This window comes from Kickxella alabastrina (genome assembly GCF_025024165.1).
Source record: "Kickxella alabastrina strain RSA 675 chromosome Unknown BX661scaffold_17, whole genome shotgun sequence".
Classification (NCBI taxonomy): domain Eukaryota; kingdom Fungi; phylum Kickxellomycota; class Kickxellomycetes; order Kickxellales; family Kickxellaceae; genus Kickxella; species Kickxella alabastrina.
The window spans coordinates 86,130-105,493 of NW_026251488.1; the positions used below are offsets into that span (position 1 = coordinate 86,130).

Below are 19,364 nucleotides of genomic sequence, written 5' to 3' on the forward strand. Positions count from 1 at the left end.
AACAGGGCGAAGTGCATCGAACCACTCTTTAAAAATCTGCGGGAGGAACGGACACATATGGTTTCCGTGGGATAAGTTTTCAGAGGCTGCTTAAAGGAGCCACCGCAATTTGCCATTTAAATGCCATGCCAACTCATTGCCCATATTGTTGTAAGCCAATGTAATGCCAGGGTTGGTGTTGAATTCACATATGTGCACATACCGGATTTGATGAGTGTCGGATCTTCCCTTTTTTGTTGCTGGGTTTGTTGTCAGTTTGCCCACTGGAGATCCTATTTATTTTGGTCACAATATTGGCATTATTTTGGTTGCCCTTCTCAGTATCTTCTTATGTATCCCCCAGTGTTTGTGCTTTGGCCAAATATATTTTGAGGCTGGATTTTTTTTATTTTCGGTTGCAGCTGGCAAAGGGTGCAACAGGAATCCCCTAGTTCTATGGAAGCTGTTGCAAGAATATGCTGCCGCCCACCCAGTTTTTTTTTCTATTATTATAGAATTTGAAATCTTGCGCCAGCCGAAGAACAGCCTGGGAATCTCTAGAATATGTTTTCAATTAGGCATATAAATACGATAGAATAAAAGAAAGACAATATCTCCCCACCTCCAAAATTCATAAAATGAACCACGACATTTAATTGCTTTTACTCCTCCTTTATTCTTGTCTCTTGCCTCGCCTATTTTACACTTATTTATTTTGCCTCCATATTATCTCTTGCAGCACATATATTTAAATATTACAAGGTAACGTACTGCGCGTCATTACCACATCATCCCCTTGCTGTTTTCTTTCTGCACTTTTTTCACAGATGCCGAGGGCTGCAACGGCGCACTGTTTCCCTGCGTCGCCCTTTGTGACCGTGCTCTGGCATTCCATGCCTCCATCCCCCTTTTATTTTCTTGCTTATCCGTACATATACTGCTGCGATCAGACCGGCTTGGCCTATCTCTGGCCTTGGTTTGACTTGACTTGGGTCAATTACGCAGTGTCAAATGGTTTTGCAGCCAGCAAGCTAATGCCTTATCATTGCATTACTAGGGGGTGCAATGCGGCATCAATCATGCCATTTGTTTTCATTTTTTAACTGGTTTGGCAAGTTATTTGTTGGGACAATCAATGTGCATACAATTGGGCGGGGTATCTGTTTCTTCGTCCCTATTGTCCTTTTCTGGGTTATTTGTCATGCGGCATGCTTGCGCAAGTGGCCTGCTTATTCAACTTACTGTCATGCGCTATTCTTTTTGCACGAGCCGAAACGAATACATTTTATTATCAGCCAACCCACGCCTTCCAGTTGCCGCTCTGCTTATCGCTGCCGTCACCTATACGCTTATACTAATACGCTCATTACTTTTTCTTTTACATTTTAGCACTATAAACATTTGCATAGTTTGCAGCAACTAGTCATAATAACTAATATGCCCCCGAACAACGATCCGGACTCCCAGCGCCGACTCCACAGCCAGAGCCACGGCAATCTGCAGACCCCCAGCTACACGGGTTACAGCCTGATCCAGAATCCGGCCAACAGGATTCAAGAGCCCGCCGCCCCCAGCCTCCACCACTTCAACACTGTAAATAATCACATATTTCGCCATCACCACGAACAGCAGCAGCAGCCTCCGCAGCAGCGCCGCCAATATTCTAACAACAGCAGCATCCCGTCGCCGCTGTCAGGCAACCATAGCAGCGCGTCCTCCCGCCAAACAAATTGGCAAGCCCCGGGAGCGTCGCAGTATTCCACCAATAAACATGCAAGTGTGGCCTCGCACCACGACCTGCAATCGACGCTCATCGCGCGGACATCGAAGATCTTCCATGTCATCATTGTCGGGGGTGCATTTGCTGGAATTCGTGCGGCCCAGGACCTAGAGAGTCTCATACCGCCACACATGATCACAATCACAGTAGTCGAGAGGCGCGATCAGTATTTTTACAACCTTGGCACGCTGCGCTCTATGGTCAAACCGGAACTCATCGACCTTGTGTGGCTGCCGTACGACAACATCTTCCGCTACCCGCACAACCGCGTTATCAAGGGCGAAGTTACAGCCGTATACCCGAACTCTGTGATCCTCAAAAGTGGGCGCAAGATGGACTTTGATGCGCTTCTAGTGTCAACCGGGTCGAACTACCCGCCGCCGTGCAAGTATGATACCACGACGTCGAGCATACAGGGAAAGGCCGAAATGCACGTATACGCGGAAATTGTGCGGGTTGCCGACTCGATCCTCATTATCGGCGGCGGCCCCACAGGCGTTGGTCTGGCAGCCGAGATTGCCACCGAGTTCCCGAACAAGACCGTTATTGTTGTGCACGCAGGCGAGCGGCTTTTGCCTTCGGAGAGCAACAGTGAGTCTATGTCGCGCAAGGCATACAAGAAGCTGAAGGCGCTGGGGGTCAAGGTGTTCCTCAACGAACGCGTGGTTATTCCTGAAGATCAGCCTCTGAAGTACCGCCTCGAGAGCCGCTGGCTGAAGACAAACAAGGGCCGCATGCTGTTTTCAAACTTTCAGTTCCTCTGCAACGGAATCACGTTCAACACATCGCTAATGGACACTCTGGATCCCGTCTTCAAGCACAACATTATCGACGCAAAGTCCGGCCAAATCCAAGTACTGCCGACCATGCAGATTAACAACCCCGAGCTACCATGGATCTTCTCGGCTGGCGATGTGTGCAACACTGCCGGGGAGAAGCAGGCGTACCGCGCCGACAGCCAGGGCAGCCATGTGGCAAAATGCATGGCCAAGATGGCGCAGGCCTGGGGGCACGGCGACCCTAGATGGTACAACGTTCCGCTCAAGCAGTGGCATGACCCGGCGCAGTTTATGGCTGTGGCAATGGGTCCCAACTCGGGCGTTACCGAAACACCGTGGATTGTACTTGGCGACCTACCCACACGCATTATGAAGAGCAGAGAGCTCTTCCTGCAGCGCCGCTACCGCGAGTTTAACCTTGATTTCCCGGGCATCCCTAAACGCGCCAAGACCACCAGTCGCAACCGCGGCGACGAGCAGCGCATTGCCAGCCAGACTGTGCTCACTCGCGAGCAAATGTCGGCTCCCATTGTTTCTCAGATCAAGGGCCCTCGCGTATCTCGCCAGAATATTGAGCAGCAGCGCATCCGCGCGCGCGGCGCAGTCACCACTGATATGGGTGCGACGAGCTACGATTTGTCCAAGGCAATGGCGCGGGCAGCAATCTCGGCTGCCGAGAGCCTCGACGAGCAGTTTGACAGCGACCGCGTCTCTCTCAGCCAACCTTCCAGCCGCAGAACGCCAACTAACAAAGAGTCAATCCCTTACGCTAACTTTTACTCCAGACATCAGCGCTCTACCTCCAGCTCTGAGATCTCGGAGAGATGCCCGTCTGATGAGGAGGATGTGAACAATATAATTTCCAGTCATTCGCGCAACGTCAGCCAGTCTACAGACTCAAAGCCTCAAAGCGCTCAGGGGAGCACCACGGCCAGTGAGGGCGGCGGCAGCGTTTGCCAGCAGAGTGAGATTACGAGGATTTTGCCGGGCTACCAGAATGCTGAATCTGTGTGCTCATCCTCGAGCGCGTCGGTAATCACCTCGGGCACGTCCGAGTCCTCGAACTCGTCCAAGGCGCCGAGCTACACCATGTCGTTGATGAATGGCCCCATTCTCCCAAGACATCACACCAAAGAGCGCAGCATCTTTGGCGGGCGCTCGTTCTTCAAGTCGCACAACACCATTCACGAAGACAGCCATAGCTCTGCCAACGAGAGCACCGACGAGCATGCGGCGCATCCGCTTCCACATATAAACTCTGTGTTTTCCTCGTCGATTTCAAAGCGCTCAGCCTCAAATCTGTCTATCAACCTCGAGCAGCTTAATTAATTAATTTCTGCAACTACTTTTCCATGTCAATTTGCCCAAACATGTATTTATCTTCATCATTAATTTGCGCGGTTTTGTTTGTTTGTATTTGTCTGCTTTTTCGGGATTCACTGGTTGAGCGTTGGCATGAGAGAAAAATCAAAACAAAAATACAAATTTATTTCATTACACTTTGGAATTACGATACGAAGGTACGTTATTTATTTGGGCACGGATGCTTCCAGTATGCTGTGTTGACAAAAACGTGGCAGCGTGTGCTAATCAGAAAAATTACACGAGAAACATCCACCTAAGGGTTCATCTGTCTTTCATTGCAAATCATGCATGCAGGCGTATTTTAAAATAGTCATCAACACCATTTGGATAAACCAAGTGCTTGAACAGCGACTTTTATCTATTCCCAACAAAAATTAGCTATTAGATCATTTAAACCACGGCTCAGATGTGCCACCTTTTTTTGAAGGAGCGCAAAATAAAGTACGATCGGCCGATTGACTAATTTCACGGGCTACTGTTGGCACGCCAATAAGGTGGTATAGATGAGGGAGGGGCCAAACATGACCCAACTAACAAAACATCAGCGGGCCAGCCATTAGCTATCCCCATTTTGGTGGAAGCGACTAAATATGTCCCCGCTTAGACCCTAGCTTATCTCGCTGCTCTGGCTGACGGCACACGGCACAGTGCCCACGGTGCAGCAACTTTTCCGTTCTGCTAAAGGCTAAGAAAACAAATGAAAGCTATACAAAATTAAGACAAATATTTTAAAATGTTACTTCTAGGCATGCGAGCAAGTTTGGCAGTTCCGACTACTGATATTTTACTTTCTGCAGATCATGCAAGCAAACCAAACATACCCCAATTTTCAAGTCGACACGCTCAAGGCTGTACTTAAATGCTGATTCTATACATACTCTGGCGATTTGGGAGATCTACAATGCATCTACACCAAGCTAACATTGAACAAAACCAGCCTCATTTCGTATAACATATTTTTTTGCTGGAAAATTTCTCAGTAATAAAATTGCAATGCTCAAAACTTTCCCTATTGGCTTTCATATTCCCAAGCTATAGCCGCAGCCAACCCTGGTTTTGTCTTGGCGCCGAGCGACAGTGATGCACAAGAAATTGCGCGTGTTTAATTAGGTATTTTGACACCAAAATCCTTCCGAAGGCATGTCGTATGCTGTGCATGGTACTTGCATGCGGGTTTTTTTTCGGCTGCGCTCGGTGGCAACATATTACTGGCATTCGGATTGTCCGAGTGTCAGGTCCAGGTATCGGTGATTTACCAATAGAGCGCAACAAATTGTGGGCGGTTTATAGCGTACAATAGTAATGCGAATATTACATTTACTGTTGCGGAACATCCTCATTTTTACTGTTCTGGGAAGGGACAGTGGAAAAACTTTTTGATCGGCCTCCTTTTGAGTGGATATTAATGTGTGAAAATATATAATTTTGAGCACCAGGGGTAAAACGAAGGTCGATGGAAAGCATTTTTCATTCTATTCTAAAAGTGATGATGCAAGCGCGCTAATTTATTGTATCAGATAACCATAGGCGGTAGTGCAAATGCTTGGCATTCGTCTCACTGTGTCGACTGTTCCTATAAAATTCAACTGATAAGTCATAGTTTTTCTTTATTACATCGCAAACTATTTTACATTCAGCACTAAAAAGTCATCGTATCTCTTTATCTTTTTATACGCTAAATTCTATCAAGATGCAAACTGTCAGCAAGCCCATAAACATCGTTATCGCAGGAGGAAATTATGCCGGCCTGAGCGCCACCAAGAATCTTTATATAAAGCTGCTGGCCACCAACTCCGACTATGACGGCACCAAGCAGGCGCCGCCGAATCCCAATATCAAAATCACGCTGATCGACCGCAGAAACGGGTTCATTCATTACCTGGGTATGACTCGCGGCATATCGCAGCCCGAATATGGCAGCAAGCTGTAGCTGCCGTACAGTGACCTGCCCTGGCTGCAGCATTCGTCAATTGCGGTGAAGAAAAACATTATTTCTCGTATCACGCCAACGCACGTTGGGCTGGCTGACGACGACAAGCATGTTGCGTTTGACTACCTGGTCATTGCCCTGGGCCAAAGCCGATATGCACCAATCGGTGTGGCATCTTCGACCAAGACCGAGTACCTAGAGGCCATGAGCAAGTACTAGACATCCATCAAAAATGCGCAGTCAATTGTGGTTGTTGGGGGTGGCGCTGTGGGAACCGAGTTGGTTGCTGATATCAAGTCCGACTACCCGCAAAAAGACGTCACCCTGATACATTCCCGCGATCTACCGATTCCCGGGCCATTTATGGATGAATTCCGGCACCATGTAGTCGACATTTTGCGCTCCCTTGGCGTCAACACCGTGTTTGGTGAGCGCGTTATTGACGAGGAGTCGGAGATTGAGTCGTTCAGCTCGCAGCCCCACAAATACGCAGGCATTGTTCCTGAGCTAGTTGACTCAATCAAGCGCAATGCCACGATAACAACTTCGTCTGGAAGAGTGTTCCAAGTCGACCTGGTTTTCAACACGCTTGGCGCAAAGACCAAGGTTCCGCTGGTCGATCTGCCATCGTCTACGGACGCCCCAATCTTCTCACCAACTGGAATCCGTGTCACAGGCAGCATGCAAATCAACGATCCAAAGTACCCAAACATCTTTGCCGTCGGTGATGTATGCAACCGTGATTTGGTAAAGCTGGCTGGCGCAGCGGTGTCTACCGGAGGTCGCGCCGGTATTAATATTGCCAAGCTTGTTTCTGCATTGAGCGGAGAGCAGGTAGAACTCGATGTGGGCAGTCGTGGTCGCGGTCGCGGAGAGAAGGGTGGCCAGCGCAGTGCACCACTCTATGGTCATATGAAGCTCATATTGGGCGAGTACAACGCCGTCATTCACAAAGGGGACGGCGTGATCCCCCCAGAGGTCGCCAAGACGATGGTTGCACCCGACATGAAGCTCGGCAAGGTTCTCAAACATATGTTTATCGGTACCTTCCCTGTTAACGGGGAGCAGAGAGATTGGAAAGTTCTCATATTTTAATAGAAAACATAAGAAACTTATTCAAATTCCTTTGGTTATTTTTTAATTTGTCACTCAATTGTCATCTTCGTCGTTTTCATCGTCGTTGTCATCATCATCGCCTTCCTCATCCGACAATGGAATGTCCTCACCGTACTTGCGCAACTTGGCGCGGAACTCCTTGGCCTGCAGATCTTGGTCTGCCAGGTATACCAGCAGGTCCTCTTGCTCCTTCTCCAAGCCGGCCATTCTCTCTTTCAGCTCGTCCATCTGCTCCAACTGCTTGGCCTTTTGCGCAAACTCCTCTGCCTGGGCCGTGAGTTTGGCAATCTGCTCGTCCTTCTCCTGCACCTGTTTCTTCAGGGACTCCACCACGCTGGCCTGCTGCTGCTCCTTCTTCTTCGTAGTATTACGCACTGCCGCCGCGGCCTTGACAACCTGCTTCTCTGCGTTCGTCAGCTTCTTTTGCATCTCATCACGCTGTGCCTGCCAGTCAATGTGTTGCTTCTCGCCGTCCAGCTTCAAGCTGTTAATCTGCTGTTCCAGTTCGGCGATCCTGGAACTCTCAGCACCAGAGTCTGCTGCGCCCTGTTGCTGGCCCTGGGTTTCGGCAAGCTGGTTATGGACTTCGGTCAACTGAGCATGGAGCTGTGAAAGTTCGTCGGCATGAGTATCTCTTTCAGCCTCGGCATTTGCGCGCAATTGTCTCTCCTCTTCAACCTGCGCGCCAGCATGCTGGCCCTCCTCCAAGGCCTTGGCAGCGGCCGCCGGCCGCGCCTCGCGCGTCGCATCCTCCAATGCCTGCCGCAGCTTAGTAAGCTCACTCGCTTGGTCTGCAAGCTTTTTATTGACAGCTTCAAGCTCTCTCTTTGGAACCATATGCTCGGTCGATCCGGAGCCCTGGGACCCAGAGGGTACCACTGCGGGTAACATTGTAGGAGACACTACACTTGAGCTGAAGGTTGTGCCGGTCATATGCGGAGTGCCCGGTGCGCTTCCCGGAGTTGCCGACCCAGCATAGCCGACCATGCCGCCCTGGAGATGCGCATAGCTGGGGTTGGCCATGGCGTCGTGAGGGCCCAAACGTACTGCAGCACGAAAGATCTCGTAGTGCGCCTTGAACAGGTCCGTAAAGACATTGTCGAAATATACCTCCATGGGCACACCACCGTAGACATTTGAGTGGGTGCCTGCGGCCAGGCCAACGGCGTACTGGAACTCCTTCGAGTCGCGTAGGCGCTGGACGCGGATCTGCAGCTGGTCAGTGCCCACGCGCTTGGACAAAATGGGGTAGATAGTATCGCGCGACATTGGAGAATCTGCGTCCAAATCGAATTGGTAAACCAACCCGAAAAGGAAAGCTGCGACACCCTGCACCAGCGTGTTGACACCGGATGAGCCGTTGATTTGCTCAACAAGGAACGACAGGTTTGAGGACTCGTCTAAAAAGGCAGATACGCCCTTGGGAAAGTTGACCAGCCACACGCAAATAAGCGTGAGCAGTGAAATGCTTACGCGCGCATCAGCACCCTGCTGAGTGGCCTGGCGAGCCTGCGACATGAGCTCGTTAATTAGCGGCAGCGGCTCCTCACCCTTGCTTTCATCGCCAAGTGAGATTTTGAGTGCCTGCTCCTTGCATTCGTTGTGGCCACGGAGAATGGTTGATAAAAGAAGTGATGCATACCAAACGCGCCACAGGTCCTCCTTACTGGACTCGCTCCAGTTGAGCAGCACAGAGACAATCATTGATCCAGCGGACTGATGCAGCTCAGACTCGTGAGCGGAGCTGGGCTCGTTGGGCGGCGTGAGCGTGGCTGCCAGCGCAAGCTGCGCATCTGCGTTGTTTCCAACATATGCCTGGACGAGGTACGCGGCGGCTGCCCGCACAATGTAGTACTCATTGGCTGGGACGACGGTTGGCCTCCTGCCAACCGACAACCGGATGACAATGACGATTGCCGGCTCGGGGATGCTCTTCTCACCGGTGGGCTCAGAATCATCGTCAATAGCCGCAGTGATAAGAATGCGCTGGAATAGATTTTGGTTGGCGTGGTGGGACCTGATAATGTCTCCGATTGCGTAGAGTGCCTGCGAACGCACGCTGGACGGTGCCTCGTACGCCAGCGCGAGTTGCAACAGTGGCGGGATAATGCCGCACTGCTGCATCGCTGTCTGGTTGGATTCGGTGTTGGTGTTGCCCGGCTGAATGAGCATACGAATAATGTCGAGCACAACCAGCATGTTGCGTGCGTGCTGGGCGGTCCACTCCAGCTCTTCATCATTGTCGACTGTTGCCTGCCCACCGCGGCCGGCAGCGGCCTGGCTCGGATCTGTGATCAGCAAGTCGGGCAGCTTTTGGATGCCTGATGTCTCGCGGAAAAAGTTCTGGTTCGAAATGTTGTAGTTAAGCAGATTGTGCAGGAGTTGCAGGCAGTCCTGGACAACAATGTTTCCGCGCGCGCCACCCTCATCGTTGACAATGTTCAGCAGATAGTCAAATGCGTTCTCAAATGCCACAATCTTTTGGATGTCGGCATTGCTCTCGGTCATTGCAATCAGCAGCTGAATGCCCTCGATGCGCACAAACTCATGCTGGTCGGAAAGCAAGTCGACCAGCCGACCAACACCCATGGGCGAGATGAGGACGCGCTTCTGCAGCTCCTCACCAGAGTACTTGTGCAACGCGCCCAGAAGCTGGACTGTGTAGTAGCGGACGTAATAGTAAGGGTCACCAAGAAGCTCCAAAAAGGTTGATATCACATCGTCCTTGTCATCCAGAATAACCTGTGAGAACTTGTCCGCCACAGGGTCGCTGGAGCCGTTGCCCACGTCGAGGGCGTCGCCTTTCGGAGAATTCCGGGTGCAAAAATTGGTCAGCATTTCGAGAATAGCCTTAAGCATGTTTTGATCTTCGCTGTCCTCCTTCAGCGCCTTTAACAGCGCGGGAAGCGCAGCGTCTCCAACCTCCTAAAATTTGAGCAGCAATGCATAATGTTTAGCTGATGGCGGCAATGTGGACATTCAAGCATGCTAGAGCTACTGTTGTTCAAGTGCTTACCTCTCTGTAGTCGCGCGTGAGTCCCTTGAGGCCAAGCACAGCTGCCCGCCTGTCTTCCAAAAGCGTCGATGTCTCGACTGTGTCAGCCATGCGCTGGATGGTCTCTGATGGCGATTGTTGCTGTTGGGCCCCGATTGCGCCGTACCGCTTGAAAAAGTCCATTGTTCAGATGAGGTCACTATTGCCAGAAGTGGAAAAATAGAAAAGGTATTATAAAATAGTATGCAATTCAAAGCTATGTAGGTAAAAAAAGGAATTGCACGGTGGTTGCAAATGTGTTCCTTTGTGCAAGTAAATTTGCGATGACAAAACACGCTGCAAAACAAAAAAACGAAGCTGAAGAAAATGATGTGACAGCACCACATTCTTTAAGAGGCACGTGGTAGTGCATAAGCTAGTGAAATTAAAGAATGAGTGGGCAAATGTACTTCAATAAAATCAATTAAAAAACTTCAATAGTTAATTACAATATTGTATTAGCACTTGCAAAGATTAGCATATTCTGTTTACATTAATACTAATCCATTCACACTATAAATTGTCTATTGTATGATGAGTCTGTCATTATTAGCCGGGTATGGCTCATCATCGTCTGAATCAGAGTCTGAGTGCGAGCTCGAAAACAAGTCCAGACAGCAGGGGCAAAAAAATAGCGGCAACAGCGATTCTGCCACAGCAACAGACATATCCCACGTGGAGCAGAAACCCGCAAGCCAAAAGCCGCCTCAAAGAGGTCTTGGTATGATGCTCAGCAGCATTCTGCCGCCGCCCAAATTCAGTTCTGAGAAAAAGACAATTCGAATAATGGTCGACCTCCCACAGTCAAAACTACCAGCAACCAGCACAGAGACAAAAGAGAACGCAAGCTTTGACCAAGAAACTGATACTCCAGCTGACTCTGCCAAGTGGTCATCGGGGAGCTTGTTTTCTGAGCTATCGAGCTTGCTGCCAGCGCCAAAAAATTCGAGCAAGGGCCCCGCATTGTCAAGCCAGGCGGTATCCAACATGCCACTTTCAGCGCATGCAGTCGGTGTCACACCAAAACCCGAATTCACGCAGCAAAAACCACAGGCTCTCATTCCACACTCGCTATCCAATCGCCGCAAAGGCAAAACAACGGCAATTGCAGCACGGTCGTTTAAGGCACCGATAAGCAGCGGCGCGGCGGTTGAGGCTGGACATGAAGGCACCGGCGACACTTCTCGGAAGCAGCCTCAGAACCTGGTAGAGGATGAGTCATTCAGTGGGCCGTTTTTCACTATCGATGCTGACAGCCCGACAGAAGTCAGTAATTTCAAGACAGATAACGATATCAACGAGGGATTGCCTTCCAACAACGCCAACCAGGCCAACCAGGCCGCACACACCGCACCCGAGCTTTACTACGATCCAACTAGCGGGTACTACTACGACTATGACAGCGGGCTATACTATTTTTACGATGCGGCCAGCAAGACCTACATCGATACGAGGAGTATTGCGCCCTCGGATAATCACGAACATGGTGTGCACGGATTGGAGCCTGGAAATAATGGCGATCCATCGATTTCTGATTCCAGTATTGCTGAGCACGATGTAGGGCAGATGATTGGGCGCAAGGGGCTGCGGCGCGGAGAGATGCACGCCATGTTCAATATGCCGGTCAAGCATGTGTCTCAGTCAGCGCAACTCCAGGATTCTGGGTACTCGGATACCAGGGCGGCAGCCGAGTTTTCTGTTAAGCGCTCTGCTGAGCAAAAGCGGCGGCAGACACAGACTGTCATTGACAGCAGCGAGGTGGACAAGAAGAAGAAGCAGAAGCACAATATCATGTTCCTGGCGCTCCAGGCGCAGGAGCAGGAGTCCAAGCTTAAAGAGGCCCATGCTAGCCGGCAGAGATCCAAGAAGGCGGCACGAGCCAAGTACGGTGAGTTCAATAGCTGTATTGTTATTGCTGTCGGAATCAAATGCCATTGGCGGCATTTTCCGACGAAATTTCTTGCATTTCGTGTTTACTCGCAAAAAGAGCTCGCGTGTATAGTGTTGTATGCTTGCCATTCTTTTAATCGCAAACCGTATCAGCACACACTCATTTACGCATTCACATTTACTTATTCATCGCACAAAACATTTGACCGCGCATGATTTGTGACGAATATGTTTTTTTGATGCATCCTGTAGGGTATTGAGCGAGATAACGACAGAGAGAGGGGGATCCCGGAAGTTTTTTATTTGCAGAATGCAAGTCGAAAATCTTAAGGCCTTATGTCATTATAATTGTCGCTAATAAATTGGGTGAATAGGCCAAATAGAGAAAGCAAGTGTATAACGCAAAGTCGCGCTGTTGGATTCCGGTGCAATGAAGTTGAAAATGAAAGTGAAATGGTATACTATATGTTGCATGTTGATCGTGCATCTTTTTGCGTTTCCGTGAATGCGCCCAGTTTATTCAAAAGCAAGCCAGTAAGTAGACGGCATCGATACAGATGGTATTTGATACATAATTCGACCATCCTGGTTCCCCTGCTCACTTTATCGATATTACAGGAAAAGGAACTATCAGCACGCGGTCACCAGAAAATCGTACCTTCCAGAAAAGAATAATGCAATGCAAGGCGCGTGAGCTTCAAATGAGAATATGCGATGCGCGTTTCCTCCGAAATGGAAGCTTCTTTGGTCACGTAGATCGTGCCTAAGGGATTTGATATCTATTTTACCTGCATGCTGATCTTATCAGCGCCCCCATCGCAGCCAATGACTTTTGCACTCAATTTGCGCTGATTTAATCACAGGCGTATAGTTGATGAGATCGATAACGCCCTGTCCAACGGTTTCCGAAAGAAAACACTTTTCTTGTTTCGTATCAGCAGCCATCATCAGTACATTGATAACTTTTCTGTGATTGGCTAATTTTGGAAAGTAGCCACACAATGGGGAAACAGAGCAGTCCCGCAAATGGTGCTTTTCTTTTATTGCCCTCTTGCCAGTTATCATGGACGCATCCACAATAATTTTCCTCCGCTTTTGCCTGTTGCACCCGAGTGCTATTTGTAGCTGCCTTTTCCCCCCGAGGGTATGTTCTTGTGCGGAGACAGCGAGCGACCACGCAAGCGAGCGAATAAGGCAACAAGAACCCCCGATAAAATTGTGCGTAATATAGTTGGTCATTCCGGGGGTAGGGGGGGGTGTCCTGAGCGAATAATGCGTCGCATGGGGCAGCCATTGCAAATATTGGGTGGGGGCGAAGCACAAAGCTCCAAAACGCGCGGCACATATAAAAGGGACTCGCTCGCCTGGCATTTTTCAAACAAACGAAGAACGTGTAAAAGTTAACCGATTGTTGTTTAGTTGAATCCGCGCTATCGCCGTTTTCTAAATTCTATATTATTCATTTTCCTATATTTTTGTGTACGCGTAATATTGCTTGCCGCAAGACATTATTGTGTTGTAATTTTATATTCTATCTCTGCTATAATTCCTCGCTAGTGCGCTTCTTATATTTATATTTATATTCTTATCTTCACTGCTCATATCGCCATATATCCTGTACCAATATTTTGCTTTAAATAACATTAAAATGTCTGACCTTGTTCCAAGATTGGACAATGACACGTCGCACATCGACAGCGGCGACACCGCCTGGATCCTTGTGTCAGCCGTTTTGGTTTTCATCATGTCACCTGGAATCGGATACTTTTACAGCGGCATGGCCCGCAGCAAGAATGCAGTCAGCTTGGTTTTCCTGTGCATGGTGGCCATGGCCGTCGTCAGCGTCCAGTGGATGATCTGGGGTTACTCGCTGGCGCTGTCAGACACCTCCAACAGCCCCTTTATCGGCAACCTCTCCTACGGTCTTCTGCTCAACGTCGGCGACAAGCCGCACGCGAACGCGCCGACTATCCCTGGAAACGTTTACGCTATCTTCCAGTGCATGTTTGCTGCCCTCACGCCGGCCCTGGCTTTGGGTGGCGCCGCCGAGCGCATCCGCATTTTCCCGGCCATCCTGTTCTGCTTTGTCTGGACAACCATTGTGTACGACCCCATTGCTTACTGGTCTTGGGCACCCAAGGGGTGGATGAACGTCATGGGAGCACTGGACTATGCTGGAGGAACACCTGTGCACATTGCCTCTGGGTTCGGCGCTCTGGCCTTTTCGCTTGTTCTCGGCAAACGCCAGGGCTTTGGTCACGAAAAGTTTGAGCCCCATAACTACCTCAACATTATCCTCGGCACCTCGCTGCTGTGGTTCGGCTGGTTTGGCTTCAACGGCGGCTCTGCTGTAGCATCTAACGGCCGTGCTGGCATGGCCTCTGCTGTCACTCACATTGCCGCATGCATGGGTGGCCTGTCCTGGTCCTTTATCGCCTACTTCCGCAACGGAAAGAAGTTTTCGAGCTTTCACTTCTGCTCGGGCGCCATTGCTGGTCTCGTGACCATAACTCCGGCTTCAGGGTTTGTCGCTCCCTGGGCTGCCCTGGTCTTTGGCGCTGTCGGCGGCATTGTTTGCCACTTTGCTGTGGACTTTAAGGAGAAATTTGGCTTTGATGACGCTCTCGATGTTTTTGCTGTCCACGGTGTCGGCGGTCTTGTTGGAAACTTGCTGACCGGTATTTTCGCCAGTAAGACTATTGCCGCTCTGAACGGTTCCACTATTAACGGCGGTTGGATTGACCACCACTGGAAGCAGCTCGGTTTCCAGTTGGCCTCCAGCTGCGCCGGTGCCGGATGGGCCTTTGTCGTATCTATCATAATCCTGCTTATCTTCAACAAGATTCCCGGCCTGCACCTGCGCATCCATGAGGACGGCGAGATCTCAGGCACTGATTTCACCGAGATGGGCGAGCACGGCTATACTTTTGCCAACATTGGAGCCAACCGCGTTGGTAAAGACGACGTGTCCCTCGCAGGCTTGGAGCAGGGTAATACCCGCGAAACTCCCCTTTCGTACCCCGAACTGTCCAGCTCCGGAAAGACATCCGTTGCCGGCGCCGAATCCTGCGAAAAGGATATTGCTACAAGGGTTTGAGTTTTTTAGCTTGCATCATGCACTTGTACTCTGTCGATATTACATTATCTATTTTCTGTTAATTACTATTTGTTTAATTTATCTGTCCAAATACCCGCCACCCCCAATTTTCATTTCTGTGTATCAAAAGGCGCCAGTACCAAGCTTTTCAACAATTGGCTGGCTGGCCAGCTTTCCAAAATATTGCCATTTTCAAAGTTGTAGTGAAGGATAGACAATTCGTACTAACCCTTGGTATTGATAATGGGCGTGTCGTTGACTGCAGTCATGCCAAGTTCAAAAATGACATGGCAGTGGAAAACAGTCCATTTTATTAAGTCGAAAATCAGATATCTAAATGAAAATCGTACTTTTGATAGCTCTTTTAACCGAAGCATTCAAAGCCATTCCATGTCCGAACACCGAGTTTTTTAAATTGACAAGCAGACATTCAGGGGGTGGGTTGCAAGGCTTTTGCGCACCCACATTTATATCAGCCTGAAATTCACGCTCTAATGTACAGACGGCTTGCCGAGGAAAACGAAAAGGTAGACAGAAAACAACTAGCCCCCATTCACTAGCAAATAAGCGTTCAAGCTCGACTGTCCAACTCATTAAACTATAATTATTATATAAAATAACTGGCATTCAAATAATATAAAAAGGGCCAGTGTTCCATTTCGTTTTATAAGTTCAAACCATCATTTCACTTTATTTCATCTCACTCTACTCAACCGACTTTCTGTAAACATTTACATCCCTTTTTAATTTGCTAGGCTTATTCCACATATACATATATTTTTATACACCAGGTTGAAAATAGAGGTAACATTATCAACAATAAAATTATTTGAATTATTTAAAATGAAGAGTAATTTACTTGCAAAACAAACAGTACCGTTGGAAAGATGTTGGATTATTTAAAAGGAAAAGGTTTGTGGTGCCCAACACACATTCCAAGCCACTACCTTTCCTTTTCAAGAACTAAGATCGTCCTCATGGCCGCTATACACATTTATGTTATTGCTGGCTGACATCAAGGAACACCATTATGTTTACAGCACTGCCCACACAGCGCTGCCCCCTTTTTCAGTCCCTTAAGTAAATTTTGATACTTGAATATATTAATTTAGACCCACATTTTTATAGTATAAGGTTACGTATTTAAAACATGCAGTGCTACAAGGCAAAATTGTAATTTATATAATGCGAAATGTTGCAGTATTTGTGAAAATAAAGATATAAAGGACAAATGTAAAGTTTTGATGGCTCAAGCATGTCTAGTGTCTAGCAATTTATATAAAACAATACAGTAGTATAAAAATATTCGCTTTTTGGTAGTTTTTGCACAGCATACATATAAAATTTAAAGTTGACAATGTGCAAAATGACAAGAGCTTCAGGAATAACAAGACCGGTAATAAGAAAAGAAATACAATGGATAGCATAGGTAGCACATTTAGCAATGTAAGTGTGAATATCATGGGAGGTGTGGGTAGTATGGATGGCACAGATAGCAATAAAAATATCTATGATTGTATTTTTGTTTATAAAGCGCTATAGAGATAGAATTTATTAAGTTTATATGCCTTTAAGGCCTTAGTTTATTTAATTCTTATAAACAATATAATATTTAATTTATTGCAAATTATGCAACTTTGCTACTAAAATTTTTTCAGAAAAGAAATATGTTATACGAAATGAGGCTGGTTTTGTTCAATGTTAGCTTGGTGTAGATGCATTGTAGATCTCCCAAATCGCCAGAGTATGTATAGAATCAGCATTTAAGTACAGCCTTGAGCGTGTCGACTTGAAAATTGGGGTATGTTTGGTTTGCTTGCATGATCTGCAGAAAGTAAAATATCAGTAGTCGGAACTGCCAAACTTGCTCGCATGCCTAGAAGTAACATTTTAAAATATTTGTCTTAATTTTGTATAGCTTTCATTTGTTTTCTTAGCCTTTAGCAGAACGGAAAAGTTGCTGCACCGTGGGCACTGTGCCGTGTGCCGTCAGCCAGAGCAGCGAGATAAGCTAGGGTCTAAGCGGGGACATATTTAGTCGCTTCCACCAAAATGGGGATAGCTAATGGCTGGCCCGCTGATGTTTTGTTAGTTGGGTCATGTTTGGCCCCTCCCTCATCTATACCACCTTATTGGCGTGCCAACAGTAGCCCGTGAAATTAGTCAATCGGCCGATCGTACTTTATTTTGCGCTCCTTCAAAAAAAGGTGGCACATCTGAGCCGTGGTTTAAATGATCTAATAGCTAATTTTTGTTGGGAATAGATAAAAGTCGCTGTTCAAGCACTTGGTTTATCCAAATGGTGTTGATGACTATTTTAAAATACGCCTGCATGCATGATTTGCAATGCAAGACGAATGCTTCTGTTGCTCAGTCATACAACAAAAACCACAAAGTTCAGTTGTATTTATTTTAAACCTTACAACTACTAGATTCAGCTTTTATAAAAATAAACAATAATTTATCTGGTCTGTGGTGTTGATTTACTTAAAGTCTCGTCAAATGCAAGAAATATTTACTGTGACTGACAAACAAGCGCTTATACAGTTTTTTAAGCAATTGGAATAAACAAATTCAAAAAGAAAATAACAACAATTTTTTGAATTGGCCCAAATAAAGGCAAAAATTATTTATAGAGTTTTATATTAAAATAAAATTTGACAATTGCGCACTCATGCATATATTTGCAGCTTTACTTCTTTACTTTACGTTTTTGACCAGCATTGTATAATGCATTTGTACAAGATTGGCTTGCCAGATTTTAAAATAATGAGCCAAAAATAAAATAAACCTGTTTTTTGTCTAATAAAAATTACAAAACTTGGCAGAGGAATTCATTTATATTTTTATTGTTAAAAAACCTAGTCGTCTCCCAATTGCAAACAAGGAAATTGTTCTTGTTTTTTTTGCTTTTTTCTTGTCTCCTGTTTTACACTAACTAATTGCTTATTTATCCACTATAACTTATTTATTTATTTTGCAGCAGGTCGCTATTATTGAATTATCCGCAATGGGCAACCCAATAGTATCATTAATAAACAAAATCAGTGGAGCTGAATTAAATAGTTACAGGTTAAATATAGACCATGGAATAACAGTTGATCATATATTGAAATATCTAAATAACAAAGGTATTTTTAACCCAAATGTAATGAGGTCGAATCCTTGATTGAATATTGTGTATATGATAAATGTGAATTTTGGAATACCTCTTACAAAAATGGTAAATGCAAGGTTCTTAAAATTAATAATGCAAAATAAGGACCATATTTAGGATTATTTTGTATAAAAGATGTACAAAAATTAAGCATCCAAGAATTTATCAATAAAGAAGGTAGTTTATTAGTATTGGTGCTAAAATATTAAGCAAAGAGCTATAATTTTATTCAAGATTTAATTACTTTGAAAACCAATATTTTTATTATCCCAAAATAATTTTAAGAGGGAACAATTTATCTAAACAAAACTTTTATTTATTCACATAATTTAACGTAATTAATTCTGTTTTTTAGTAAATTGGCAACAATATTAAAATGACTTTTTATTATCTCCACACTGAGTGTAACTTGAGCGCGTACAGTAAATTTGCGACAGCGTAAAATGTGTCTGTATTGTTTAATTTATTGCGTCATAATCAATACGAATAGGGCATATTTCACTCTAAGCACGGAATAGGCTAATACGTGGCAGCCACAGGTTAATAACTCTAGCAAAGGTTCTTGAATTTTGTCCGTGACTCATCTTAAATACTTTAACCATGCGTTGATCCACTTCTAATTATTTAACGCACAAAGCGGGGTACATAAAAAAAGAAGCGTGGCTGAGCTTGCGGACAATAGTTATGCACAAAAGCCTTTAAAACAAGCTTTATAGGATGTTATAAGGAAAAGAAAAAGAAAAAATATAAAGTAGCTTATTATAATACCAGCCTTTTATTTGTTCCTTAGGGCTAGTCAACTTAAAAGCATGCCAAGTGCAAGCGACGCGGGTTGCGGATTGCGGATTTCCGACTGTCATTTCAACACCACTTGACGACTTTGAGCCTATTTGTTTTATAAAACAAATAGGCTTGAATTCATTCAACAAAAAATAATTAGCCGCGCAGACCATGGTGCAACAACTAGAAACATTACAGGTAAAGACGTCAAATATGAAAAGCTCGGTATCCACGCTTGGAACAGATTTGCAATAAATTAATAATTGGCACTTTAGCCTTGCTGAAGCCTTCAAGTCAACCCCATAGCCGGGGCGCCAAAAAAGTCGCTCCGAGGCTTTATTTTGGTTTTTAAAATTTTAAATTTATCCGCAAAATGACAGGCTTGTGCTCGCACGTTTAAAAACAAACATACACGTTATGACAATCGTTAAGTCATGCCTTTAATGGCAGTCAACTG

General features: G+C 46.4%; 7 protein-coding genes across 7 annotated transcripts; 5 read left to right on the plus strand and 2 right to left on the minus strand.

Annotated features, from left to right (window-relative positions):
* Positions 1 to 1,890: 1,890 nt before the first annotated feature.
* Positions 1,891 to 3,867, plus strand: BX661DRAFT_172123 (uncharacterized protein; the record flags this gene model as incomplete). The annotated part of the gene is made up of 1 exon (XM_051533756.1): positions 1,891 to 3,867. The coding sequence occupies one exon, from the start codon at positions 1,891 to 1,893 to the stop codon at positions 3,865 to 3,867; it is 1,977 nt and encodes a 658-aa protein (XP_051390308.1).
* Positions 3,868 to 5,593: 1,726 nt separating this feature from the next.
* BX661DRAFT_199455 (uncharacterized protein) lies at positions 5,594 to 6,052 on the plus strand (the record flags this gene model as incomplete). The annotated part of the gene is made up of 2 exons (XM_051538331.1): positions 5,594 to 5,769; positions 5,845 to 6,052. 2 exons carry the CDS (start codon positions 5,594 to 5,596, stop codon positions 6,050 to 6,052), a joined length of 384 nt encoding a protein of 127 aa, XP_051390309.1.
* A 144-nt stretch (positions 6,053 to 6,196) lies between these two features.
* On the plus strand, positions 6,197 to 6,928 carry BX661DRAFT_199456 (uncharacterized protein; the record flags this gene model as incomplete). The annotated part of the gene is made up of 1 exon (XM_051538332.1): positions 6,197 to 6,928. One exon carries the CDS (start codon positions 6,197 to 6,199, stop codon positions 6,926 to 6,928), a length of 732 nt encoding a protein of 243 aa, XP_051390310.1.
* Positions 6,929 to 7,033: 105 nt separating this feature from the next.
* On the minus strand, positions 7,034 to 10,127 carry BX661DRAFT_124182 (p115 like vesicle tethering protein; the record flags this gene model as incomplete). Its single annotated transcript, XM_051532426.1, has 3 exons — positions 7,034 to 7,306; positions 7,856 to 9,874; positions 9,966 to 10,127. Coding segments are annotated over 3 exons (2,454 nt in total), but the record flags the coding sequence as incomplete, so codon positions are not given.
* Positions 10,128 to 10,445: 318 nt separating this feature from the next.
* BX661DRAFT_184966 (uncharacterized protein) lies at positions 10,446 to 12,375 on the plus strand. The gene has a single exon (XM_051536635.1). It carries the CDS (start codon positions 10,515 to 10,517, stop codon positions 12,087 to 12,089), a length of 1,575 nt encoding a protein of 524 aa, XP_051390312.1. The 5' UTR covers positions 10,446 to 10,514; the 3' UTR covers positions 12,090 to 12,375.
* A 424-nt stretch (positions 12,376 to 12,799) lies between these two features.
* Positions 12,800 to 13,262, minus strand: BX661DRAFT_184968 (uncharacterized protein). The gene has a single exon (XM_051536636.1). It carries the CDS (start codon positions 13,216 to 13,218, stop codon positions 12,808 to 12,810), a length of 411 nt encoding a protein of 136 aa, XP_051390313.1. The 5' UTR covers positions 13,219 to 13,262; the 3' UTR covers positions 12,800 to 12,807.
* On the plus strand, positions 13,263 to 15,070 carry BX661DRAFT_184969 (ammonium transporter AmtB-like domain-containing protein). The gene has a single exon (XM_051536637.1). It carries the CDS (start codon positions 13,522 to 13,524, stop codon positions 14,968 to 14,970), a length of 1,449 nt encoding a protein of 482 aa, XP_051390314.1. The 5' UTR covers positions 13,263 to 13,521; the 3' UTR covers positions 14,971 to 15,070.
* The last annotated feature ends 4,294 nt before the right edge of the window (positions 15,071 to 19,364 follow it).